This window comes from Hippopotamus amphibius, chromosome 16 (genome assembly GCF_030028045.1).
Source record: "Hippopotamus amphibius kiboko isolate mHipAmp2 chromosome 16, mHipAmp2.hap2, whole genome shotgun sequence".
Classification (NCBI taxonomy): domain Eukaryota; kingdom Metazoa; phylum Chordata; class Mammalia; order Artiodactyla; family Hippopotamidae; genus Hippopotamus; species Hippopotamus amphibius.
Genome location: NC_080201.1, coordinates 18,293,437 through 18,319,076, shown reverse-complemented (window position 1 = coordinate 18,319,076; position 25,640 = coordinate 18,293,437). Strand labels below are relative to the sequence as shown.

At 37.0% G+C, this 25,640-nt stretch overlaps 1 protein-coding gene and 1 non-coding gene across 7 annotated transcripts in view; one reads left to right on the top strand and one right to left on the bottom strand.

Annotated features, from left to right (window-relative positions):
• Nucleotides 1-25,640, top strand: part of NFATC3 (nuclear factor of activated T cells 3) — a 126,271-nt gene that overhangs the window by 86,136 nt on the left and 14,495 nt on the right. For 2 of the 6 annotated variants that reach the window (XM_057710779.1, XM_057710778.1), the window contains exons 9-10: nt 5,684-6,685; nt 21,598-21,701. In XM_057710779.1, the coding sequence (XP_057566762.1) occupies nt 5,684-6,685; nt 21,598-21,698 (1,103 nt within the window). In that variant the 3' untranslated portion in view covers nt 21,699-21,701. The other 4 variants (XM_057710775.1, XM_057710780.1, XM_057710777.1 and 1 more) reach the window with 3 other exon arrangements.
• On the bottom strand, nt 18,442-18,548 carry LOC130839449 (U6 spliceosomal RNA). The gene has a single exon (XR_009049846.1). It is a non-coding gene; the product is annotated as a U6 spliceosomal RNA (small nuclear RNA).

Below are 25,640 nucleotides of genomic sequence, written 5' to 3'. Positions count from 1 at the left end.
TAAAGAAACTAGAGAAAAGAACAAACAAAACCCAAAGTTAGTAGATGGAGAGAAATCATAAAGATCAGAGCAGAAATAAATGAAATAGAAACAAAGAAAACAATAGCAAAAATCAATAAAACTAAAAGCTGGTTCTTTGAGAAGATAAATAAAATCCGTAAACCTCTAGCAAGACTCATCAAGAAAGAGGGAGAGGACTCAAATCAATAAAATTAGAAATGAAACTGGAGAAGTTACAATAGACACTGCAGAAATAAAAAGCACCATAAGAGATTACTACAAGCAACTATATGCCAATAAAATGGACAACCTGGATGAAATGGACAGATTCTTAGAAAGGTATAACCTTCCAAGACTGAATCAGGAAGACAGAAAATATGAACAGACCAATCACAAGTAATGAAATTGAAACTGTGATTAAAAATCTCCCAACAAACAAAAGTCCAGGACCAGATGGATTCACAGGTGAATTTTATCAAACATTTAGAGAAGAGCTAACACCCATCCTTCTCAAACTCTTCCAAAACATTGTAGAGGCAGGAACACTCCCAAACTCATTTTATGAGGCCACCATCACCCTGATACCAAAACCAGACAAAGATACTACAAAAAAAGAAAATTACAGACCAATATCACTGATGAATTTAGATGCAAAAATCCTCAACAAGATACTAGCCAACAGAATCCAACAGCACATTAAAAGGATCATCCACCATGATCAAGTGGGGTTTATCCCTGGAATGCAAGAATTCTTCAATATACGGAAATCAATCAAGGTGTTACACCGTATTAACAAACTGAAGGATAAAAACCACATGATCATCTCAATAGATGAAGAAAAAGCTTTTGACAAAGTTCAACACCCATTTATGATAAAAACTCTCCAGAAGGTGGGCATAGAGGGAACCTGCCTCAACATAATAAAGGTCATATATGACAAACCCACAGCAAACATCCTTCTCAATGGTGAAAAACTGCAAGCATTCCCTCTAAGATCAGGAACAAGACAAGGATGTCCACTCTCGCCACTACTATTCAACACAGTTTTGGAAATCCTTGCCACAGCAATCAGAGAAGAAAAAGAAATCAAAGGAATCCAGATTGGAAAAGAAGTAAAACTGTCACTGTTTGCAGATGACATGATACTATACATAGAAAATCCTAAAGATGCCACCAGAAGACTACTTGAGCTAATCAATGAATTTGGTAAAGTTGCAGGATACAAAATTAACACACAGAAATCTCTTGCATTTCTATACACTACCAGTGAAAGATCAGAAAGAGAAATTAAGGAAACAATCCCATTCACCACTGCAACGAAAGGAATAAAATACCTAGGAATAAAGCTAACCAAGGAGGTAAAAGACCTGTACTCAGAAAACTGTAAGATACTCATGAAAGAAATCAAAGAAGATGCAAACAGATGGAGGGACATACCATGTTCTTGGATTGGAAGAATCAGCATTGTGAAAATGACTATATTACCGAAAGCAATTTACAGATTCAACGCAATCCCGATCAAATTACCACTGGCAGTTTTCACAGAACTAGAACAAGAAATCTTACGATTTGTATGGAAACACAAAAGACCCTGAATAGCCAAAGCAGTCTTGAGAAGGAAAGACGGAGTTGGGGAAATCAGGCTTCCTGACTTCAGGCTATACTACAAGGCCATAGTGATCAAGACAGTATGGTACTGGCACAAAAACAGAAATATAGATCAATGGAACAGAATAGAAAGCCCAGAGATAAACTACGGTCAACTAATCTATGACAAAGGAGGCAAGGATGTACAATGGAGCAAAGGCAGCCTCATCACTAAGTGTTGCTGGGAAAACTGGACAGCTACATGTAGAAGAATGAAATTAGAACACTCCCTAGCACCATACACAAAAATAAACTCAAAATGGATTAAAAGCTCAATGTAAGGCCAGACACTATAAAACTCCTAGAGGAAAACATAGGAAGAACACTCTTCGACATAAATAACAGCAAGATCTTTTTTGATCCACCCCCTAGAGTAATGGAAATAAAAACAAAAATAAGTGGGACCTAATGAAACTTCAAAGCTTCTGCACAGCAAAGGAAAGTATAGGCAAGATGAAAAGACAACCCTCAGAATGGGAAAAAATATATGCAAACGAATCAATAGACAAAGGATTAATCTCCAAAATATGTAAACAGTTTATCCTGCTCAATATCAAAAAAAAAACAACCCAATCAAAAAATGGGCAGAAGACCTAAATAGGCATTTCTCCAAAGACGACATACAGATGGCCAAGAGGCACATGAAAAGCTGCTCAACATCACTAATTATTAGAGAAATGCAAATCAAAACTACAATGAGGTATCACCTCATACCGGTTAGAATGGGCATCATCAGAAAATTGACAAACAGTAAGTGCTGGAGAGGGTGTGGAGAAAAGGGAACGCTCTTGCACTGCTGGTGGGAATGTAAACTGATACAGCCACTATGGAGAACAGTATGGAGGTTCCTTGCAAAACTAAAAATAGAACTACCAAATGACCCAGCAATCCCACTGCTGGACATATACCCAGAGAACACCATCATTCAAAAAGACACATGCACTCCAATGTTCATTGCAGCACTATTTACAATAGCCAGGACATGGAAGCAACCTAAATGTCCATCAACAGATGAATGGATAAAGAAGATGTGGCACATATATACAATGGAAGATTACTCAGTTGTAAAAAGCAATGAAACTTGAGACATTTGTAGAGACATGGATGGACCTAGAGACTGTCATACAGAGTGAAGTGAGTCAGAAAGAGAAAAACAAATGTCATATATTAACACATATATGTGGACTATAGAAAAATGGTACAAATCAACCAGTTTGCAAGGCAGAAATAGAGACACAGATGTAGAGAACAAACATATGGACACCAAGTGGGGAAAGCGGGGAGGGTTGGGGGGAGAATGAATTGGGAGATTGAGATACCAAATTGTACACTCTAAATATATGCAGTTTATTGTAAAAAATAAAAAATTTTAAAAAAATAAAAAATAAAATTAAAAAAAAAAAGGAATGAGATGTTGACACATGATACAACATGAAATAACCTCCGAAACATTGCATTAGCTGAAAGAAGCTAGACTATCAGGTCACATATTGTATGATTCTATTTACACGAAATATGCAAGATGGCAATTCCATAGAGGCAGAAAACCAATAATTGGTTGCCAGGGCTGAAGGAAAGAAGAAATGAGTGACTGTTTAGTGGGTGCAGAGAATACTTTTGGGATTATGAAAATATTTTAGAAATAGAGGTGAGGGTTGTACAACTCTGTGAATATACTACTACATGCCACCCAATTGTACACTCTGGTTAAAATGGTGAATTTATATTACGTGAATTTCAGTTATGTGAATTTCACCTCAATAAAACAAATCATACTTAAAAAAAAAAAAGCTGGAGTAGCAATACCCATATCAAGTAAAATAGACTTTAAAATAAAAAATGTTACAAGAGACAAGAAAGGACACTATATAAAGATCAAGAGATCAATCCAAGAAGAAGAGATAATTATAAATATATATGCACCCAATATAGGAGCACCGCAATACATAAAAGAAAAAAAAAGACGGGGAGAAAAAAAAAAAAAGGAAAAGACATTGGAGAGGTCAGGAGCCAGTAGACATAGTGAACCATACTTGAAATACCAGAACAAGAATCAGAAACTGGATGGAGGCTTGGGTCAAGAACATGAGCATTGTGGCAGAAGCAACAAGAATATTGGTGATATACCTTTCTTTCGGTCCTTAGGGTTGTTGTCTCATTGTTAGAGGTGGGCTCACCAGTTTTAGCCAGATTTAGAGGCTGAAGCGGATAAACCCATCCTGTTCTTCTAGGAAGCCAGAGAAAAGTGTAGAACTCAAATGCATGCCAAACAAGCACTTTGTTGATTATCTGTTATTGTCTTCTATGGTAAAATATACCATCAGGGCTATCTTTTTTTTTTTAATTAATTAATTGATTTATTGGCTGTGTTGGGTCTTCATTGCTGCACACGGGCTTTCTCTAATTGCAGCGAGCTGGGACTACTCTTCATTGTGGTGCGAGGGCTCCTCATTTTGGTGGCTTCTTTTGTTTTGGAGCACAGGCTCTAGGCGTGTGGGCTTCAGTAGTTGTGGCACATGGGCTCAATGGTTGTGGCTCATGGGCTCTAGAGCACAGGCTCAATAGTTGTGGCACAGGAGCTTAGCTGCTCTGCGGCATGTGGGATCTTCCTGGAGCAGGGATTGAACCCGTGTCCCCTGCATTGGCAGGCAGCTTCTTAAGCACTGCGCCACCTAGGATGTCCCTGTCAGGGCTATCTTAATTATTACCTTCATTTTCTCAGATTTAGACCATGGTTATGTGAAGACACTTGTACTTGGCAAAGGTTTGATAAATGGTCAGATGAGATTTGACCTTGCTTTGGGTCTCATTGTTATTTTCCTTTGACATAAAATGAAGTTCTTATATTTTGTGAAGATCATGAAAATTTTAATTATGTTAATTAGTAGTACAGACTTGGAAGGAACAGTGAGGTGTGCATTTAGGAAAATTATTTTTAAATGAATTATAGCACTTCAATAGGAGGCTAAAGTAGATAATTTTTAGAAAAATGAACTGAAGTGCTTGCCGAGAGAAACAATGACATCAGTTGTTTTGACACACAATAAATTAACTGATGGTTCTTTTGTGTTTTGATATGCATATCAAATAAAATAAGGAAAATGTATTGATTCCTACTTTGAGCAGTCCTTTCATCAAGTAGACTCATCCTAAATCATGGATCTGCTACTTCTTTTTATGTCACAAAGGATGATGATTGGTATTTGTAACCTCTGCTTGCTTGATGGAATGGTGAAGTAGAATCTCCCTTGGTAATACAGTATACTGCAGTGATTAAAAGGGTGGACTTTGGAGGCAGAAAAACCTGTGTTCAAGTCCTTATGATACCACTTATCGACTGTGAGCTCTTAGTGTCTTTAATCTCCTCTTCAGTATATTCACCTGTAAGGCAGGTATAATAATAATCCCTACCTCATAAAATCTTGGGGTTTTAAAAAAATTATTTATTTTTAAATAGGTAATATATACATATGTGGTAAAAAACATTCAAAAGGCCCCAAAACTTATACAGTAAAAAGTAAATCTTCCTCATGCTCCTATCCCTTCTTCACCTAGTTTCCCTTCCCAGCAGTAAACCCAACAGTTATCAGTTTTTTGTGCATCTTTCCAGAGATATCCACACATATATAAGCAAAAACATGTGTACATGTGTATATGCATATGTGTGTATACACACAATATTTTATGTGAATTGTGACATACACACGTTCTGCAGTTCACTTTTTTTTACTTAACGCATCTTAGAGCTCTTTCCAACATCACTTCATAGAGTTCTATGCAGTATTGTTTTTTTTTCTTTTCTTTTTTTTAACCATTCCCTGTTGTCTTATATTTACTGACTTCACATATTTTATATTATCTGCCTTCCTTGAAGGCATTTGAGTTTTCAGCCCCTGGCTTGTGTGTGTGCTACAGTTGTGTAGCCTAAAATGAAGGCCTTTCATAATTATTTTATATATTATGTATATGTGCTGCCGAAGCGAGCACTATTTTATGTATTATGTAATAACATTTGCATTAATCGCTTTCTTTTCAGTTTTGATGAAGCAAGAACACAGAGAAGAGATTGATTTGTCTTCAGTTCCATCATTGCCTCATCCTGCCCAGACCCAGAGGCCTCCTTCAGATACAGGACACCTACATGACAGTGTACTGTCTGCGCAGAGAAGCTTGGTTTGTCCCATCCAGCAAACATATGCATCCATGGTAACCTCATCCCATCTGCCACAGTTGCAGTGTAGGGATGAGAGTGCTGGTAAAGAACAGCATATGATACCTTCTTCAGTCGTGCACCAGCCTTTTCAAGTCACACCAACACCTCCTGTGGTGTCTTCCTATCAGCCTATGCAAACTAATGTTGTATTCAATGGACCGACTTGTCTTCCTATTAATGCTGCCTCTAGTCAAGAATTTGATCCAGTTTTGTTTCAGCAGGATGCAGCTCTTCCTAATTTAATAAATCTTGGCTGTCAACCACCATCATCCATACCTTTTCATTCTTCAAATTCAGGCTCAACAGGACATCTCTTAGCCCACACACCTCATTCTGTGCAGACCCTGCCTCATCTGCAGTCAATGGGATACCATTGTTCAAACACAGGACAAAGATCTCTTTCTTCTCCAGTGGCTGATCAGGTCACAGGTCAGCCTTCCCCTCAGTTACAACCCATTACGTATGGTCCTTCACATTCAGGGACTGCTACAACAGCTTCCCCAGCAGCCTCTCATCCCCTGGCCAGTTCACCACTTTCTGGGCCACCATCTCCTCAGCTACAGCCTATGCCTTATCAGTCTCCTAGCTCAGGAACTGCCTCATCACCGTCTCTAGCCACAAGAATGCATTCTGGACAGCACTCAACTCAAGCACAAAGTACAGGCCAGGGAGGTCTTTCTGCGCCTTCATCCTTATTATGTCACAATTTGTGTGATCCAGCTTCATTTCCACCTGATGAGGCAACCGTGAACATTAAACCTGAGCCTGAAGAGCAGGAACCTAACTTTTCTACAATTGGTCTGCAGGACATCACTTTAGATGATGGTAAGTTCATCTTTATGTTTTTGAAACAGTGAAGATCCAGGAATTTCCTTCTCTGAGAGTCATGAGAACATTACCATGGATTGTTTATTGGCATATGATTGGGTTTTTTTAAAAGTTATTGTTACTAGAACTATGTTAATATATGACTGAAGGTAGACATGAACATATATGCTTTCAAGTCTGTTTTACCACTGACATCTGTTGCAAAGGGTGGACCTTGAGTAATAACCCACCACCTATTTGTGATGAAACTGAAGATACGAGCTTTTATTGTGCATTTTTTCTTCCAGAACATATAGTAAGGTCACAGTGTCTAGAGAATGAAATTCAGAGGTGTTAATTCAGTAAACATTGCAGAATGCCATCCCTTTGCAAGGCACAGAGTTAAATGCTAGGAATACTAGAAATGTATTAGGATAGAGTTCCTGTCCTTGAGGAGGCTCACAGAAGTAAAGAACCTGCTTCTCTGTGGCCCTGCCAGCTTGCTGAGTCAGATAGTGGTGATGGTACAAGACCAGACTGGTTTGCTGCTGCTGGTACAGCTGTTGGCACCATGATAGAAAGAGGCTGTTTATATAAATGTAACAAGTTGGTATGTAGACCTCTGTTTTTATGAAATAAATTGGACAGCAAACTGCAAATTAATTATTTTAATAATTGAAAATTCCCCCAAGATAGGATTTTCAGGTAATAATTTTAGAGTTTATTCTTGGCTTTGTCATTTATATGGTAGTGAAATTTTGTCTAAATAGTGAAAGCTACCTGTAACTGTTGTCCAATATGACAAATTTGAAACACGGATATAGAATTTTAGTTCTCTCTCTGATTCTGTATTAATCTATAGAAAAATAGCTCTAAGTCAGCCATCTCCTTTATACATCTGGAGAGGCTATTTACTACTTAGTTACTACCTAAATTCCAGATTCCAAACATAAGGGAAAAGGAAGGTAAATAAAATGTTAAAATGTGGGAACTCCCACCCCTACCTCCTACCTGGCACCAGGGCTTTACTGTCAGATCAGTACATGAGGATACAATGATGCAGTAGGTCTTAGTCACTTACAACCAGGATATAAAAGAAGCACATTAGGAGATCAGCAAAGAGATGTGAAAGGTGCTGTAAGAAGGACTCATTTCAGAGAGGCTTCCTTGAGGAGATGACATTTAAGCCAGTCCTGGAGGATCCTCATGTCACTAAATGAGGATCAGTCACTACTTAGCCTTTTGGCTGAGGTCAAGTGTAGTATCAGTAAATGAGAATCAAAGGGAAAATCAGACAACAGAAGCAGAAACATAGAGCTGTGTCTGGGAAAGCATGATTTTCTGTGGCTGGAGGGCAGATGGCATAGTAGAGGATGGCTTTCAAAGCCACAAGGGGATATGCCAGGTCATTTGTGTGTAAACAGAAGGTATAGCTGTAAACTAAAGCAAAACCTACAATTCGCATAGCATTGTTATCTTATTTAACTCTTACTAAACCTCTACATAGCTATATTTAGAAAATTAGACTTTCTGAAGGTCATATAACTGGTAAGTAGCAAAGCTGAGACTGGAATTAGATCTTTTCAGTCTAGTCTTTTTCTTGCAGCACGACAGCTGCCCCTCAGCAACAGCAGGCCATGGTGCTTAGAACTCAGTGCTAAAGGGATCCCCGAAGCTTTTTTTAATTCCTAGAGAATAGTGGAACATTCTCCAGGAATGCGTGTGCATGAATATATATGTTCACAACTGCATCTGATCTGTCACACTTGTATTGCTTTCATGGTTTGTGATTAGAATTTTAATCCCTGAAACAGAGGGTGAGACCTGGAGTGTGATAACCTACCACTTCAGTGATGGCACTGAAGACACAGGATTTATTAAGCAGGTCTCATAAGGTATTCCAGCTCATTTTCTTTCCAAATGAAGACTTTTTTTTCTAAAAAGAGACCAAAACTGGAACCTGCTCTTTCTAATTTACCACAGATTGAGTGATTTTTTTTGGGGGTGGGGGGAGAGCAAATTGGAACTTTTAGAAAGGTTTTATGAAATTTTTATTTATTTCATCTTTTGAATATGTGAAAATGTGTTGCAGAAACAGAGAATCTGGAAAAATGAGGTCTGTGAGGGCAATGTATAAAAGCAATTTCATTTTTGTTCCATTCACAATTAAGCAAAGTTCCCCACAGAGGACAAGGACTGGCTACGGAATTCCCTCATTGCCACCTATTAGGAGACTTGATACAAGCTCAGTGGTGGGACTTCCCTGGCAGTCCAGTGGTTAAGACTCTGTGCTTCCAATGCAGGGGGCGTGGGTTCAATCCCTAGTCAGGGAACTAGGATCCTGCATGTTGCGTGGTGCAGCCAAAAAATAAAAACAAAAAACAAACTTTAAAAAGAAAAAGAGAAGCTCAGTGATGCTAGCAGTAATTAAAGAAAGTGTGAGAGGACTAAAATATACTCCTGGGCATCTTGTATTGTTGAATGTACAATTTTTGCAATTTACATTTTGATACTATCAAATATCAAATGAATTTTTGATATTTGCCATATGGCTCATTGATTATGTTGTTTGAATTTGCCTTTGAAGGTAAACTTCTAGATGCTTAGAAAATCCTACAGCTCTGCAGAGTTTTAATACAAGTTCATTAAAAAAACAACAATAACATATTTCATAGGCCTTGAACTCCGTAGTACTTGAATGGCCCCTTTCTGGTAAGCTTTAAAAGTAAGCCATAGAACATGTGAAAAAAGATTAGAAGTACTTAAAGCGAACTTTGCACTTAGCTTGAGCTCAGGTTTTATTTTAACTTTTCTATATTGTGCTAAGCACTAAGTACAAAGTAATTTCCACTCTACAACTAGAGGACACAAGTAATTTTTTAAAAATTTGTATTATACTATTAAATATACTTATCTAATCCTAACAACTTTCATTAATCTTATTTGTTTTATATTTATTTACCCTTTTTTATTAAATTAAGATTAAAACAAATAAAATATCTTATTTTTGAAATTTTTAATTAAGATGGACTCTGTCAAGAATCACTCAAGTATTACTTGACTGTTACTTTTCGAAATGGGAACATTGACACCTTAATTTTTTATTATAAATTCAGTGACATTTATTTTTTATTTTTTTAAGATCTTTTATTGAGATATAATTGACATACAGTAAACTGCATATATTTAAAGTGTACAATTTGATATTTTTTCCTTATTAGTAATATATATATGGCAATCAGTTCAATGACATTTAATAGAGAAGATATTAGTGCACCTCGGCTCAGAAATTCAAGACTTACAGAATTGAAAATAATACAGCTCCCTCATTTTATAGATAAAGAATCTGAGTTTTACAGAGATTAATGTATTCATCCAGGGTAACACTGACTTAATAGCAAAGACTAAAACCCAAGTCTCCTGGCTCCTGATTCCGTACTCTAGGAGTTTTTTCAATATCTGCAATTATGTTTCTCATCAGTCTGTGGTTTGAGACTGTGGATGTAGAGCAAGCAGAATAGATGAAGGAAAATGCTGTTTTCTCAGCAGAGCCTTGGTTTGTGAGAGGGGCCAGGGCAATCTTAAAATTCTAGATTCTCAGTATAGATGATGTTTTGAAGGCTCTCTACTCCATCTTCCTCTTTCACACTGGAATTTATACTCTGGTATCCCTAGTGACATTATATCCCTGTCCATCTCTTCCTCTCCAGCTTTTTTGGAACATCCCAGGGCCTTTTAAGTTCCAGCTGCCCTTGTTTTATGTGGGCTCTGATGCCTCTGGAACCGTGCAGAACACATCTAATCATTCTTCTGTAATAATCCTTCACATGTGTGAAATCTTGATCTCTTTCCCAAGTCTTAAAAACACTCTAGCAATTTCATCCCTCCCTCAGCCTGACTAACATGGTAGTTCCCTTCTGCTTGAACCCTGGTGTTTAGTTCCTTTTCATAGTGGCATATCCAGAAGGGAATACTAGCCAACTCAGAGTGGATTGGGACCGTCACCTTCCTTGTTTAGAAGACTTTATTTATCAGTTTGGTGTTAGGTCATGGGATTTTCTTAGCTCCATCTTGCTGTTAATTTAGTGAGTCGTAAGTACTAGTCATTAGTCATAACTAAATCACATCTGTTCTGTATCCCCACCCCCTACCCCGCCACCATGGATTTTTACTTATATTATTTTTGGAACCCAAAACTAAACTTTGCAGTTATCCTTGTTCAGTTTCATTGAGGTGATTTTGGCCTCTCTCTTCCAAGCTCAGAAGAGTTTTAGAAGCATTTCTCTTTCAGAGTAATGTGGCTGTCTCCTCAGGGTGGTTATTCCTTGGGGTAATAGCAGCAGCAGAATACTGACCTTTCAATTGATGTTCTCTTTCAAGCAGTCCCCTTGGAAGGCTGTAATACATACTTACTCAACCAGTTAGAGTATTGTTTAAAACTCTTTTGCTACTTTCTTTTTTCTTTGCTATCTAGATGTAACCATTGCCCCTGCTTGGAAAGCATGTGCTACATCTATAAAATTATCAATGAGTTTTTACTCAGATGTTAAAGTTTGTGTGCCTGGAACTGTAATTTTCCCTAAACACTTACGTGCATTATAGTGTGTATGTCCCAGATTTGGACCAAGTGATATACATTAAAACAGTACAAAAATTTAGAAATTGTCATAGCTGTGTTTTAAGCATTTTAATTAGGACTATAGTATTGTTAAACTAGACTGTCTTAGACTTTTAAATACAGGCCCATTTAATTTGTGATTGAGCTGAATCCAGTGAGAACTTTCCATTAGAGTCCCTCAATTCCCTCTTGTCCTCCTTTGTTCACAAACTAACAGAGCTGCAGCTGCAGCTCTTCAGCAGAGAAGAGGGTACATGTTAATTATAGCCTGACCTGCTGCTGTGGTGAAAATTGACACTGCCACTTGCAGGCTCTGTGCGGTAACATGCTGATCCTGAATGTAGGGCAATTGCTAATTTGACTGTAAACAGGGACTCTAGACGTGACCTCAGCTGCTACAATTCTATATAGGTGACAAGTAGATGAACCTGCTTTCAAGTTGCAAGGGAATGATAAACACAAGATTCAGGTGATTAACTTGGATGGGGCAATCAGGAGGCTGATATGGAGGAGCAGAACGGTAAATATTATTGTCAATGTTCTAGCCCACCTGTTGGATACTCTTTTTACTGGTGTTTATTGTATTTAAATAAATAAAACAAAAGAAAGCCATGCATAGCCAATGATGAGAATGGGTCACAGATGAGGTGTTGAATCACTTAGGGGTCAGTAGTGGAGAGAGGTAAATTATACTGAACTTTCTGTTTTAACTAGAACTCTGGGTAACTCATGAATACTCTTCTGGCATACCATCCAGCCTCAAACACATTTATGATGGATAATTCCAGAGGCAAAAAGGTCCCACAAATAATACCAATGTAGGCTTTGGATCATGGCTCATGCAGAATGGATCATGATGGAGATTCAGGACCTTAGATACAACTACTCGTGGACATATAATAAGAAAATTTAATTTTCAGACCCAGTGAAGCAAGCACAAGCATTTAAGATCTTTTATTTCTCATAGCAGGTGTATCTGTGTCTCTCACATGGGCACAAATTAGTTATACTGCATATGAACAAAAATTTTTCCTTGAATCAACTTGACACTAAAATTTATACATAAACTGGGAAAAATTCAAGAGAAGTTACCACTAAACAGCCAGCATATCAGAAGTCTTAAAAATAAGTTTGCTTCAAAAAGTATTTAAAAATAACTAATGAATTATGGTTACTGTTTCTAGATAATAAAACTTCTTTTTTGAACACTGTGGTAGGCACTTTGCTAGTAGCTCATTAGTTCTTCCCAACAATCTGTAAAAAGTGAATTATTAGCCTTATTTTTAGAGATGTGGCTCAGAGAGCTTAAGCACTTTGCCAGCGTTATATGACCACAAACACTGGGACTGGCATTTGAATCCAGGTCTGTCTGAAATTTAGATTGTCTTACATGTGTTTAGTGGTTTCTGAAATAACTATAGTTGATTAATTTGTATGATCGCACCTCTATAAACACAGTAAGCGTAGTAACTTTCTGATGTCTGTCATGTGTAAGATACAAAACCAGTGTCTTTGTATTCTATTTTAAAATTCATATTCTGTTTCTAAGTTCTTTTGGAAATGAATCATTCACAGGGACAAAAATATTTTAAATGAGAGAGAAATAATTTTACGCTCACCAGTTCAGCTTTTGTGGTTTGGTGGCAATTCTCTGGCTTTGCATTACAAGGTTACCTCTTGCCAAGGATCTTAGCTTTTGATAGAACTTAGATAAATATACTCAAACAGCTCTTTTCTGTTTGAAGATAGGACTTTTTTTTCTTTTTTTACATTTCTAAAGCCTTCCATTAGCCTATCTGTCTGGGCAGGAGGAAAAATGTGAAACTAAGTTCTGGTAAAAGATAAGGTAGGGTTGAGCATGGTGGTTTCAGGCAGTCTAGTTTTACATCTACAAGAATGTGGAACAAATTAAGTCCCTAATAATCATATTGTATATTTAAAAGCATCTGTAGATGATTTTGTTTAGAATGGGAGTTTTTAAATTTAATTTTATGTGGGTTTCTTATGGCAATCCTTAGTTTTTGAAAAAGTCAGACGTTACTTTTACTAGCATACTATGTGTACTGTTCTACATTTTCAACTATTTCCATATATTGAATCTTTGAAAGTTTTCTATGCTGTAACATTTAAGAACTTCCCTGGAAGATCTTTTAATAGAATATTCCATAAAATATTCTATCAAATATGCCGTTATATAGCTGTACCTTTCTCTGTTTAACAAGTACAGTGAATAACTTTTTTTACAAGTGTCATTTCCCACCTTTTTATAGACATCTGTGTATGTGTGTATATATGATAAATTCTTAGAAGTGAAATTGCTAGACCAGTATTTTAAAAAAGATTGCCAAATTGTCCTTTATAAAGGTTGTATCAGTTTACCTCGCCACTGGTATTGTAAGAGAGTGCCTATTTTCCTCAAATCTTTACCAACACATTCTGTTATCAAGTGTCTTATTTTCTAGTGGGATAGGTGGAAGTTAGCTTCTCAGTATAATTTTAATTTGCATTTCACTTAGAAATAAGTTTGTGTACCTTTTCATCTGCTTAAGAGAAAATCTTTGTCACAAATCCATGACCTATGTAGATACTTTCTTACTATTAGATTGTTGAGCCTTTTCTTATTTATTTATAGAATGTAAAAATCCTTTATATGCTAAGTAAGTTTATTAGCTTATTGAGCTTTGTTACAAATTTTTCCCCAGCATATCATGGTTTTTGCTGTGAATTTTTTTAATACTTATATAACTTATGAATCTTTTGTCTCCCATAACTTCTCTTACTTTTATGATTTTGTAAATCTTTGATCTATCAGGAATTTACTTTGGTGGATTGTATAAGGAATGGATCCAGTTTTAATTTTTCAGGTGGCCACTCAGCTGTCGGAAAATTGTTTATTCAATAATCCATGTTTTTCCCACTTGATTTGAAATGGCAACTTTTATCTTATACTTAATTTCCCTATATATTTGGATCTATCTCTGGACCTTCTCACAATAGGAAGTTTAAATTTTGAATCTTTTCCCTTGCATCAAAAATCTGGTAGTTTGTGTAAAACAATAGATAGTCTTGTTTTCATCTTACTTATAATGTTGTCAGTGCTTTTTACAATGTAATATTGATTTATTTTGCACAATTAACTATTGCAAATATCAAATTTATAAATTTATTAATTTACATTGATGACATTAATTTCTCTAACTTACATTCCCACCAGCAGTGTAGGAGGGTTCCCTTTTCTCCATACCCTTTCCAGCATTGGTTATTTGTAGACTTTTTAATGATGGCCATTCTGACAGATGTGAGGTACCTCATTGTAGTTTTGATTTGCATTTCGCTAATAGTTAGCGATGTTCATCATCTTTTCATGTGCCAGTTGGCCATCTGTATGTCTTCTTTGGAGAAAGTCTATTAAGGTCTTCTGCCCGTTTTTCGATTGGGTTATCTGTTTTTTTGTTGTTGAGTTGTATGAGCTGTTTGTATATTTTGGAGATTAAGCCCTTGTCTGTCTCATCATTTGCAAATATTTTCTCCCATTCCATAAGTTGTCTTTTCAGTTTTTGTTTTGTTTTGTTTTGTTTTTTATGGTTTCCTTTGCTGTGCAAAAGCTTGTAAGTTTGATTAGGTCCCATTTGTTTATTTTTGTTTTTATTTTTATTGCCTTGGGAGACTGACCAAAGAAAACATTGGTATGATTTATGTCAGAGAATGTTTTGCCTGTGCTCTCTTCTAGGAGTTTTATGTTATCATGGCTTATGTTTACGTCTTTAAGCCATTCTGAGTTTATTTTTGTGTATGGTGTGAGGTTGTGTTCTAACTTCATTGATTTATATGCAGCCATCCAACTTTCCCAGCACTACTTGCTTGAGATTCTTTTTCTCAGGACTTCTTTATAATCTTAAAAATTATTGAAGATCCCTAAGAACTTTTATTTAGGTGGTTTGTAGATATCAGTATTTATTTGTATTTTAAAAGTTAAAACGGAGAACTTTTTTAAAAATAAATTTATTTATTTATTTATTGGCTGCGTTGGGTCTTCATTGCTGTGTGCAGGCTTCCTCTAGTTGTGGCAAGTAGGGGCTACTGTTCATTGTGGCGAGTGGGTTTGTCATTGCGGTGGCTTCTTTTGTTGCAGAGCACGGGCTCTAGGCACGCGGGCTTCAGTAGTTATGGTACGTAGGCTCAATAGTTGTGGCTCATGGTCTCTAGAGTGTAGGCTCAGTAGTTTTGGCACATGGGCTTAGTTGCTCCTCGGCATGTGGGATCTTCTCGGACCAGGGATTGGACCTGTGTCCCCTGCATTGGCAGGTGGATTCTTAACCACTGCACCACCAGGGAAGCCCCAAAACTGAGCGCTTTTAAAAACAAGAATACACAGACACGTTCCATCACCCTTCACAGCAGTGACATCATCACATACAGTGTAATGTTTTCAAGTGGAAAACTCTACTGTAAACTCAGGAGAGAATGATAATGAAAAGGCAAAAAAAAAACCAAACCCTTAGTATTGTTATAAGAATAGTTTTGACCTCAAAGACTCCCTTAAAAGTTCTCAGGGAACCCCACATGTCCCTGATCACACTTTAGGAACTCTTATATAGGGTCTTGTAGGCCTTTGTTTGTAGGGTCTTGTATGCCTTTGTATGTAGGGTTTTGAACAGATGAGTCATGATCTGATATAGGTTTTAACAGGGTCACTCTGGCTGCTGGGTAGAGAAAAAACTGTAGAGAGGCAAGGGCAGAAACAGGGAGACCAGTTAAGATGCTGTTGTAGTAATCTGGGCCAGAAGTGATGGTTTGGGCTAAGAGATGGACTGATTTTTTATGTATTTTAAAGGTAGAGCCAATAGCATTTCTTGACAGATTTCATGTAAGGTGTGAGAGAAAGAAGTTAAGATTGACACCAATGGGGTTTTGCCTGAGCAACTGAAAAGATGGAGTTGCCATCAGCTAGGATGGGGAAGGCTATGGATGGAACAGGTTTTGGAGAAAGATCTGGTGTTCAGTTTTGGATGTGTTACGTTTATGGTATCTGTTGAACATTCAAGTAGCGATGTAAAGTAATCAGTTGGATAAATGAGTCTAGAGTTTGAAAGTGAGTTATAGACTGAAGATATAAATTTGGGAGTTGTTGGCATGTAGGAGGTAGTTAAAGCCACAAGACTAGATGAGGTCATTAACTGATAGTTTAATTGTCCTGCTTTGATCAATTTAGGTGATAATCGTATTTCTAGAAAATGTTGCAGAGTGCCGACACTTACATTTCAGGAGACTGAATAAATAAGTAAACAGATTCACAAGTAAATAAGTAAACAGATTCACAAGGGTTAAACAACTTCCCTTAGGTCCCCAGTCCAGTAAGTGATGGCACTACAATTCCAAAGCCTTTCTTTTCTTATACCCACCAGGTCATTGCCTTGTTTGTATAAACCAGAAAAGCCTATGTATTGATAAGGTGGCTAAGGTAAGCAGCTTGCTCAAATGGGGAGGCAGCTTGGGCGAGTGGGGAGATTCTGCTCATCTTCCCACGGGCATATTTCATAATTTGTAAATATTTAATTTTTCAAAACTTTGACATAAAAGGAACAGATTCTGTATCCCAGATTTATAAATTTTAAGAGGGATTTACAAAAGTCCTCCAGGTGTTGCTTTGAGTTAATGGTTAGAGCTGTGAAAACCTCATTCAGTCATTTCATACAATGTTCTCCCATGCAAAACCTACAGTTTGTTTTTGAAATTTTTAAAATTCAGTAAAAATACATAACAAAATTTACCATTGTAACCATTTTAAGTGTATGGTTCAGTGACATTAAGTACATTCACAGTAGTGTGTAGCCATCACCACTGTCTATTTCAAGAACTTTTTTGTCACCCTAAACAACAACACTGTACACATTAAGCAGTAACTCCCCATTCTCTCCCCACAGCCCAGCCTGTGGTAACCTTTACTCTGCTTTCTGCTTCTGCAGCTTTCCCTACTCAAGATACCTCGTATAAGTGGAATACAACATTTGTCCTTTTGTGTATGGCTTATTTCACTTAGTGTAATGTTTCCAAGGTAAAGCCTTGTTGTAAGCATATATCAGAATTTCATTCCTTTTTTATTTTTGGCTGAATAATATTCCTTTGTATGTATATGCCATCTTTTGTCCATTCATCTGTTGAAAGACATTTGGTTTGTTTCCACTTTTTGGCTGTTGTGAATAATGATGCTATGCATATTGGAGTATAGGTATCTGAGTCTCTGTTTTCAATTCTATTGGGTATTCTCGGAGTGGAATTGCTGGATCATATGGAAATCTTTGTTCAGCTTTTTGAGGAACTGCCAGACTAGTATTTTTCCCACAATGGCTGCACCATTTTACATTTACAGTGCATGAGGGTTCCAGTGTCTCCACATCTTTGCCAACACATTTTTTTTATTAAAAAAAAAAAATCCATCCTAAATGGGTGTAAAGTGGTGTCATTGTGGTTTTAATTTGCATTTCCCTAATGAGTAATGATGTTGGGTATCTTTTCATGAGCTTATTGGTCATCTGTTTATTTTTTCTGGAGAAATGTCTAGTCAAATCTTTTGCCCATTTTTTTTGGTTCAGTTTGGTGTTTTGGTTGAGTTGTAGGGGTTGTTTATATATTTTGAATATTAAATCCTTGTCAGATAAGTTATTTGCATATATTTTCTTCCTTTCTGTGCGTTGTCTTTTCACTCTCTTGATAGGATCCTTTGATGTTTCTAATTTTGATGAAGTCCACTTTGTCTATTTTTTTTCTTTTATTGCCTGTGCTTTTAGTGTCATACTTAAGAAATCATTGCCCAATCCAAGGTCATGAAGATTTGCACTATGTTTTCTTCTTCTGAGAGTTTTATAATTTTACCTCTTATGTTTAGGTCTTTGATCCATTTTGAGTTAACTATGTATAGGGTGTGAGAGATGAGTCCAGCTTCCATTCTTTCGCATGTGTATGTCCAATAGAACCCTTGTTTGAATGTGAAAATCGACTGTATGTTATCATGGTTTGTTTCTAGGCTTTTTTTTTTTTTTGGAGTATTACTTTTATTACTTTTATTGGAGTATACTTGACTTACAATGTTGTGTTAGTTTCTGCTGTACAGAAAAGTGAATCAGTTTTACATATATCCACTCTTTCTGGATTCTTTAAAAATATGGAATGCTTCATAAATTTGTGTGTCATACTTGCACAGCAACCACGCTAATCTTCTCTGTATGGTTCTAATTTTAGTATATGTGCTGCTGAAGCGAGCACTGTTTCTGGGCTATTTTATTCCTTTGGTTTGTATGTCTGTCTTTATGCCAGTATTACACTATTTTGATTACTATAGTTTCATAGTAAGTTTTGAAATCAGGACGTGTCTTCCATCTTTGTTCTTTTTCAAGACTGTTTTGCCTCTTCAGGGTCCTTGGAGATTCCATATGAATTTCAGGATGGGTTTTTCTGTTTCTGCAAAAGCACTGTTGGGATTTTGATAGGGATTGCATTGAATCTGTACATTGCTTTAGTTAGTATTATCATCTTAACAATATTAAGTCTTGAGCATGGGATATTTTCCCATTTATTTAAATCTTCCATTTCCTTCAATGATGTGTAGCTTTCAGTGTACAAATCTTATACCCCCTTGATTAATTTCTAAGTATTTTATTCTTTTTGATGCTATTGTAAATGGAATTGATTTATAAATTTCCTTTTTAGATTGCTCATTGAAAGTGTATAGAATACAACTAAATTTTGTGTGTTGATTTTGTATTCTGTAACTGCTGACTTAATTTATTAGTGCTAACATTTTTTTGTATGGTGGTTCTTCAGAGCTTTCTGTGTATTAGATTTCTGTGTCATTTGTGTACAGAGGTCATTCTACCTCTTCCTTTTTTTTTAATTAATTAATTAATTATTGGCTGTGTTGGGTCTTCGTTGCTATGTGTGGGCTTTCTCTCGTGGTGAGCAGGGGCTACTCTTCGTTGTGGTGCGCAGGCTTCTCATTGTGGTGGCTTCTCTTGTTGTGGAGTGCGGGCTCTAGGTGCACAGACTTCAGTAGTTGCAGCGCATGGGCTCAGTAGTTGCAGCGCATGGGCTCAGTAGTTGTGGTGCACAGGCTTAGTTGCTCCCGGGCACATGGGATCTTCCCAGACCAGGGATCAAACCCATGTCCCCTGCAGTGGCAGGTGGATTCTTAACTGCTGCACCACCAGGGAAGTCCCTACCTCTTTCTTTCTAATTCAGAAACCTTTTATTTCTTTAGCCTAATCTCTCTGGCTAGAACTTCCAGTACTGTGTTGAATAGAAGTGGCAAAAGTGAACATCCTTGTAGTGTTCTTGCTCTTAGGGGGAAAGCCTTCAGTCTTTAACCATTGAGAATGATGTTATCTATGGATTTTTCATATATGGCCTTTATCATGTTAAGGAATTTTCCTTCTATTCCTAGTTTATTGGGTGTTATTGGGTATCTTGAAAGAGTGTTGAAATTTGTCAGATACTTCTGCATTAATTGAGATGATCATATAGGGTTTTTTTCCATTCATTCTAGTAATATATACTATATTACATTCAACTGATTTTTGTTTGCTGGACTATTCTTGCATTTTGGGAATAAATCTCACTTGGTCATGATGTATAACCCTTTTAGTATGCTGCAGAACTCAGTTTGCTAGTACTTTTGTTAAGGATTTTTACATCTATACTCACAGGGGATATTCTGTAGTTTTCTTTTCTAGTAGCCTTTGTCTGGCCTTGATACCAGGGTAATGCTGGCTCTAGAATGAGAGAGGAAGTGTTCCCTTGTCTTTAATCTTTTGGAAGAGTTTAAGGATTAGTGTTAATTCTTTAAATGTCTGGTCAAAGTTTTTGTGATAAGAAGAGATAAACCAGGTATTTTTTGGAACTGTCAACAAATAGTGTTTCAAGGAATTGAAAAAATGTCTCGAGGACTGCAAGTTTCCATAAGCACAATCTGAAATTACCACTCTATCAGCCAATTCACAAAGGCCCTAGTGTCTTTTGGGCTTCTGTCTTCTAATTTATGTGCTGATTTACCTGGAATCACATGTTCTACACTTTAGAGTCTGTTTTGAAGGATTCAGTTGTGAAGATTGGGCAACCTCAGAAGGGAGACTTTTTGAAAATACATCTGGAGTCTTTAAAATACTTCATACACACTGTAATCCTTAAGTCACCCCTGAAAGTTAGGTGAGTGATCTCAAATTTAGTAATAAAAAAGCTTAAGGCAGAAAAATTTTGCCTAAACACAAAGAATTTCTGGTTTTTATGTTTTGTTTTGTTTTAACCTCTTTAGTGAGGCTGTATTTTGCACAGATTGGCTGCTCCTTTGTTTTCCCTCTTTTATCTGACTGAAAGGAAGGTATTAATTAGTTCACAGAGACTACAGTTTCTTCTCTTCCAAGATAAAATAAGCATTCTTCTGGAATCTAATAAAAGGTTAAGTTCTTTTATTTGAATTCATAGAGCAAAGGCCCAAAATAATTCCTTATAGGTCAAAGGAGGAGGCTTTGCCACATTGTGTTTTGGACTCTTTAACTGGGCATCTGAGTGTGTCACACAACCATTATCACAAAACTGATAACAGTGACTCTTGTTGAGTACAATGACTTTCAAATAGTTTTGACAGCTTCTGAAAATAAGAAATAAGTTTTATAGCATGATCCATTATGTAACAAACAAACAAAATATATACAACTAACATGAAAGTCTCACAAGCCAATTCTTAGTAGCCTGTCTTCTATTTTGTACTATTTTTTTTAAAATACTGATTTCAACTTGTTGAATTGATTTCATAACCTGCTAATGGATGTGAACTTCAATTTAAAAAATATTCCTCCATGACCCACAAATTTACCTATACGTATAGTGTTCTGGGCTCCTACCCTTAGACATTTTGATTCTGTGCTCTGAAGTAGAGCCCAGGAGTTTATTTTTTTATTAAGTGCCCAGATAACTCTGATGTAGCCACAGACAGGTATTTGGGAACTACTAATAGATCTAATCTAATAAAAACTAGTTTATTTGAAACTAAATCTATCCTTTACAATCACTGAAAACCATCAGTAACTTTTAAAAATTACTGCCCTTTTAAATTTAGAAAATAAATAATCGTTACCTAAACTCTCTGGATTCCAGTATTTATATTATCTAATAAAATGTGGGGAGTGATTTTATGCAGTGATTGACAGCTAAAGGACAACTAAATTCCTCTTGATTATAGAAAAAAACAAGCTGGGCATGTAGTAGATTGTTACCCTCTGGTTTGTTCCATTCAGTAGTGATGTTGTCTTCTTTGACACAGACCAGTTTATGTCTGACTTGGAACACCAGCCATCAGGTTCAGCAGAGAAATGGCCTAACCACAGTGAGCTCTCATGTCCACCTCCTTTCTGGAGAATCTAGAGGGTGAGTGTTGATTGAAATGTGTCATTGTTTTTGTGCCCAAGTCTGATATTTGCATGCAGTGGCCGGATTTGCATGTGCTGCAGAGGAGGGGGTATACAGGGCATCTTTTTGGTAGGGCTATACACTCACTATCTTTGGAGCTAAACGTTGACTGTAAGACTCTACTTTTTAAATTTAACCACACTCAGGCTCTCATACTTGTACTTATAATTTTAGTCTGGATTTGAATAAAAGGCAAGGACTTGATTGGATTTATTAAACGAAAGCAGAGGGAGGCTTTGAATTCCATGGCTTGGCTGCTGAGTAAATTTGGTTGCTGATCGGGTGTATAAGCCTGCTCAGTTCTGGTCAAGTGCTCTAAGTTTTGATGTGAGGCAGTGTGGAATGAAAATGAAGCAGGAAATGTTAGCCATTTGCCCAAGGAAGCCTGGATCATTTACCCTTGAGCTTGCCCTTTAGGCCCATGTTTGCACCCTGATAGTTCATCTGGGGCTGCATTTGGAAGGAGTCAGTGCTTGTGAGGGAGGGGCTGGACCTCCGGCCTCTCTACCTCAGCAAGCAGCCATAGCACTCCCTCTCCCTCACATAACTCCTTCAAAGACTCTCAAAGCCACATGAGAAAGTCTGTGATAGAAATTATAAACATATAGGGACTTCCCTAGTGGTGCAGAGGTTGACTCCAAGCTCCCAACGCAGGGGGCCTGTGTTCAGTCCCTGGTCAGGAAACTAGATCCCACACGCATGCTGCAACTAAGGAGCCGGCAAGCTGCAACTAAGGAGCCTGCCTGCTGCAACTAAGACCCAGAGCAACCAAATAAATAAATAATTATAAACATATAGACTGTAGTTCTCAAAATGCCATTTGAATTTCATTTTAATGAATTTGGATTTGGAAGAGACTTAGAAATCATGTCTACTGCCCAAATCTTTGTATTTAGGATACTAAATCTTCCTGATCAGACAAGGCACCAAAACCCTGGCTTCTCGCAGAAGCTGGGCCTGCCTACCCTGGTCTCACATCATTGACAACTAAATTTCTACATATCTATAAAGCTCTCAGGAGAGTTATAAACAGAAGGATTTAAATGAATTTCCTTGTATTATAGTTGAGAAAATCAGTTGAAGAAAGATTAAGTTGCCCTAGTCACATCACAGCTGAACCAAAATTAAAGCTTATTTTTTCCAGTGTTTACCCCATTTCCCTTCCCGTGTATGAAGCAACAAGTTGGTCACTGGTGATCTTGGTAAGAAGTGTTTCTTTGGAGTGAAGGGAACAATAGATGAGGAATCAAGGAATGAACAAGAGGTAAGAACAGAGGAACAGCAGGCAGCGTAGATAACTTTTTTAAGACGTTAAACAGTGAATGAAAAAATTAGATATAGAGGGCCATGTGGGGTCTTGGGTTTTTACTTGTTTGCTTGCTTGCTTGTTTGAGATAGATGTAACCATATTTAAGCAATGATGAGAAAAATCCAGGAGGAGAGGATGGGTGGGTAGATTGATTAAAGAGATGGAAGAGTGAAGAAACTTGATGGAGCAAGGTCTTTTTTTAAAAAAAAATAAATTTATAAATTTATTTATTTATTGGCTGCATTGGGTCTTCATTGCTGCACACAGGCTTTCTCTAGTTGTGGCGAGCAGGGACTACTCTTCATTGTGGTGTGCGGGCTCCTCATTGCAGTGGCTTCTCTTGTTGTGGAGCACGGGTTCTAGGTGCGTAGGCTTCAGTAGTTGCGGCACACGGGCTCAATAGTTGTGGCACATGAGCTTAGTTGCTCCATGGCATGGCATGTGGGATCTTCCTGGAGCAGGGATTGAACCCGTGTCCCCAGCATTGGCAGGTGAGTTCTTAACCACTGTGCCATCAGGGAAGTCCTTGGAGCAAGGTCTTGAAGAGGCAAGCATGTGGGATTCATAGCATAGGTGTGGAATGAGTCGTGTGGGTTTACAGCTCTGGAGCTTAGGTTTGGGCCCTGGAGACAATAGGTTTGGGAGTCAACAGTACAGTATATAGAAATGGACAAGATTACTCAGAGAAAATATTGTATAAAGTGAAAAAAAAATAAGGAAAAGGACAGTCTTCTGATAGTCCTAAAATTCAGAATCCCACATCTTAACCCAAATTGAAAAGAAGTTTTTTGTTTTGGGATTTCCCCCCCCCTCCACATTTCTGTTTTCGCTGATACACAAACATACGTGGTGATACTTGAATATACTTTCAAGTAACTGTGTACTGTTTACTCAGCTGGAGACTAAATGTTTATAGAATGTTTTGAGTTACAACTTCTTCTAGAGGAAAGATCTGTATGACATTTAGTATAGTATTACATATGTAAGAGGTTTCTTAGAAAGGAAGGACCCTTAATAATAGGTCTGATCTCCCCCTCAGTCAGTTGTGTCATAATTTCCCTTTACTAGTATTAAATGTAATGTTAAAAGTGAAGGATATCTTCTGATCATTGTGCATATAATTTTCAGTGTGTCCTATGGTTGGAAGCTATCTAGAGTTCAATGTGAAACTTAAAATAACTTGTTATTAGTTATTTTAAGTTAGGGAATTTCCTGGCAGTCCAGTGGTTAGGACTCAGCACTTTTCAATCCTGGGGCCCGAGTTCAGTCCCTGGTTGGGGAACCAAGATAAAATAAGATAAATAAAATAAAATAAAATAAAATTAAATTAAATTAAATTAAAATAAAATAAAATAGTTAAAAATTTGGTATGATAGACTTCAAGCTGGTTATCTTGGTTCTTGCTTAAAATGCTTAAATATTCTTTCTTTGTTACCCATGGTGGTGAGTTTTATTGTTGTTAATAATGTAAGCTAGGTTATTATAACATAGATCCCAAAATACAGTGGCTTAACTACCTTGGAATTTTCTCTCATACCTTATGGTAATTCAGAGATCAGGATTCCTGTTTCATTTAGTTCTTCCTCTACCACTTTAGGTATTGTCAAAGCAGAGTCACCACTTTGAGTCTTAGCCCAAAGCAAGGAGTGTGAAAAGGAGGGGAAGAGGTTACTGAGCAAGTGATGAGGAAGATACACACATCACTTTTATTCACATTTAATTAGAGAAAACAAGTTACATGGTCATAACTTGCTACAAAAGGGAAGCCAGGAAATGTATTCTGTACCTGAGTGGCCATGTGACTAGTTAAGTTCAATTACTGGAGAAGAATGAATTAGGACATTTAGCAGTCTACCATAAGTACCTTCTAAATTTTCAGGAACTTTTTTCTGTCTTTGGCTTGAAAAGGCAAATTAATCAGATTTTGATAAATGCAAATTAATTCTTCAGCTCATTCCATAAATAGTTGAATTCACTATTTTATGTATTTCATTTAGATGGTATTCTTAGAACTTATCTAATAACCTAAAAGTAAATCTTAGGAAAACTATGCTATAGAGTAATAAACCATAAAATAATACTAGTTTCTCATCCATTTAAAATAATTTCTGTTCCTTTACTTCCAAATTTCTCTTGTTTCTTCATTTCAAGTGAAATTCAGAAAATGATTGTACCTATATATAGCCTACATTTTATAAAAAGTAATATCTCCATAAAATTGTTCACCCAGAGAATGAATTATACCTTTAATCTTGGGTTGTAAGGAAAGGAAGAAAAAATGAATTTGCCAAACTTTGATGAATGTTCATTGCAGCTTTAAAATGAAATAGTATACATAAATGGAGACTGGTTCTACCCAAAAATACTTTGCAAAAATGATCAAGATGCTCAGATGCTAGTTATGAAGGCCCTTTGAACTTTTGTGTGTTTGACAGTGTGCATCTGCCTACTCCAGAGAGACAGTGCCCTGGGTTACCCTGCCCATCCACATGGCGGTGAGATTTCATACCATACCATGCTTGCCAGCTCTAGCTCTGAATCCGTAAGCATTGGGAATAGCTCTAAATAAGAGCCCTGTTGTTACTCAA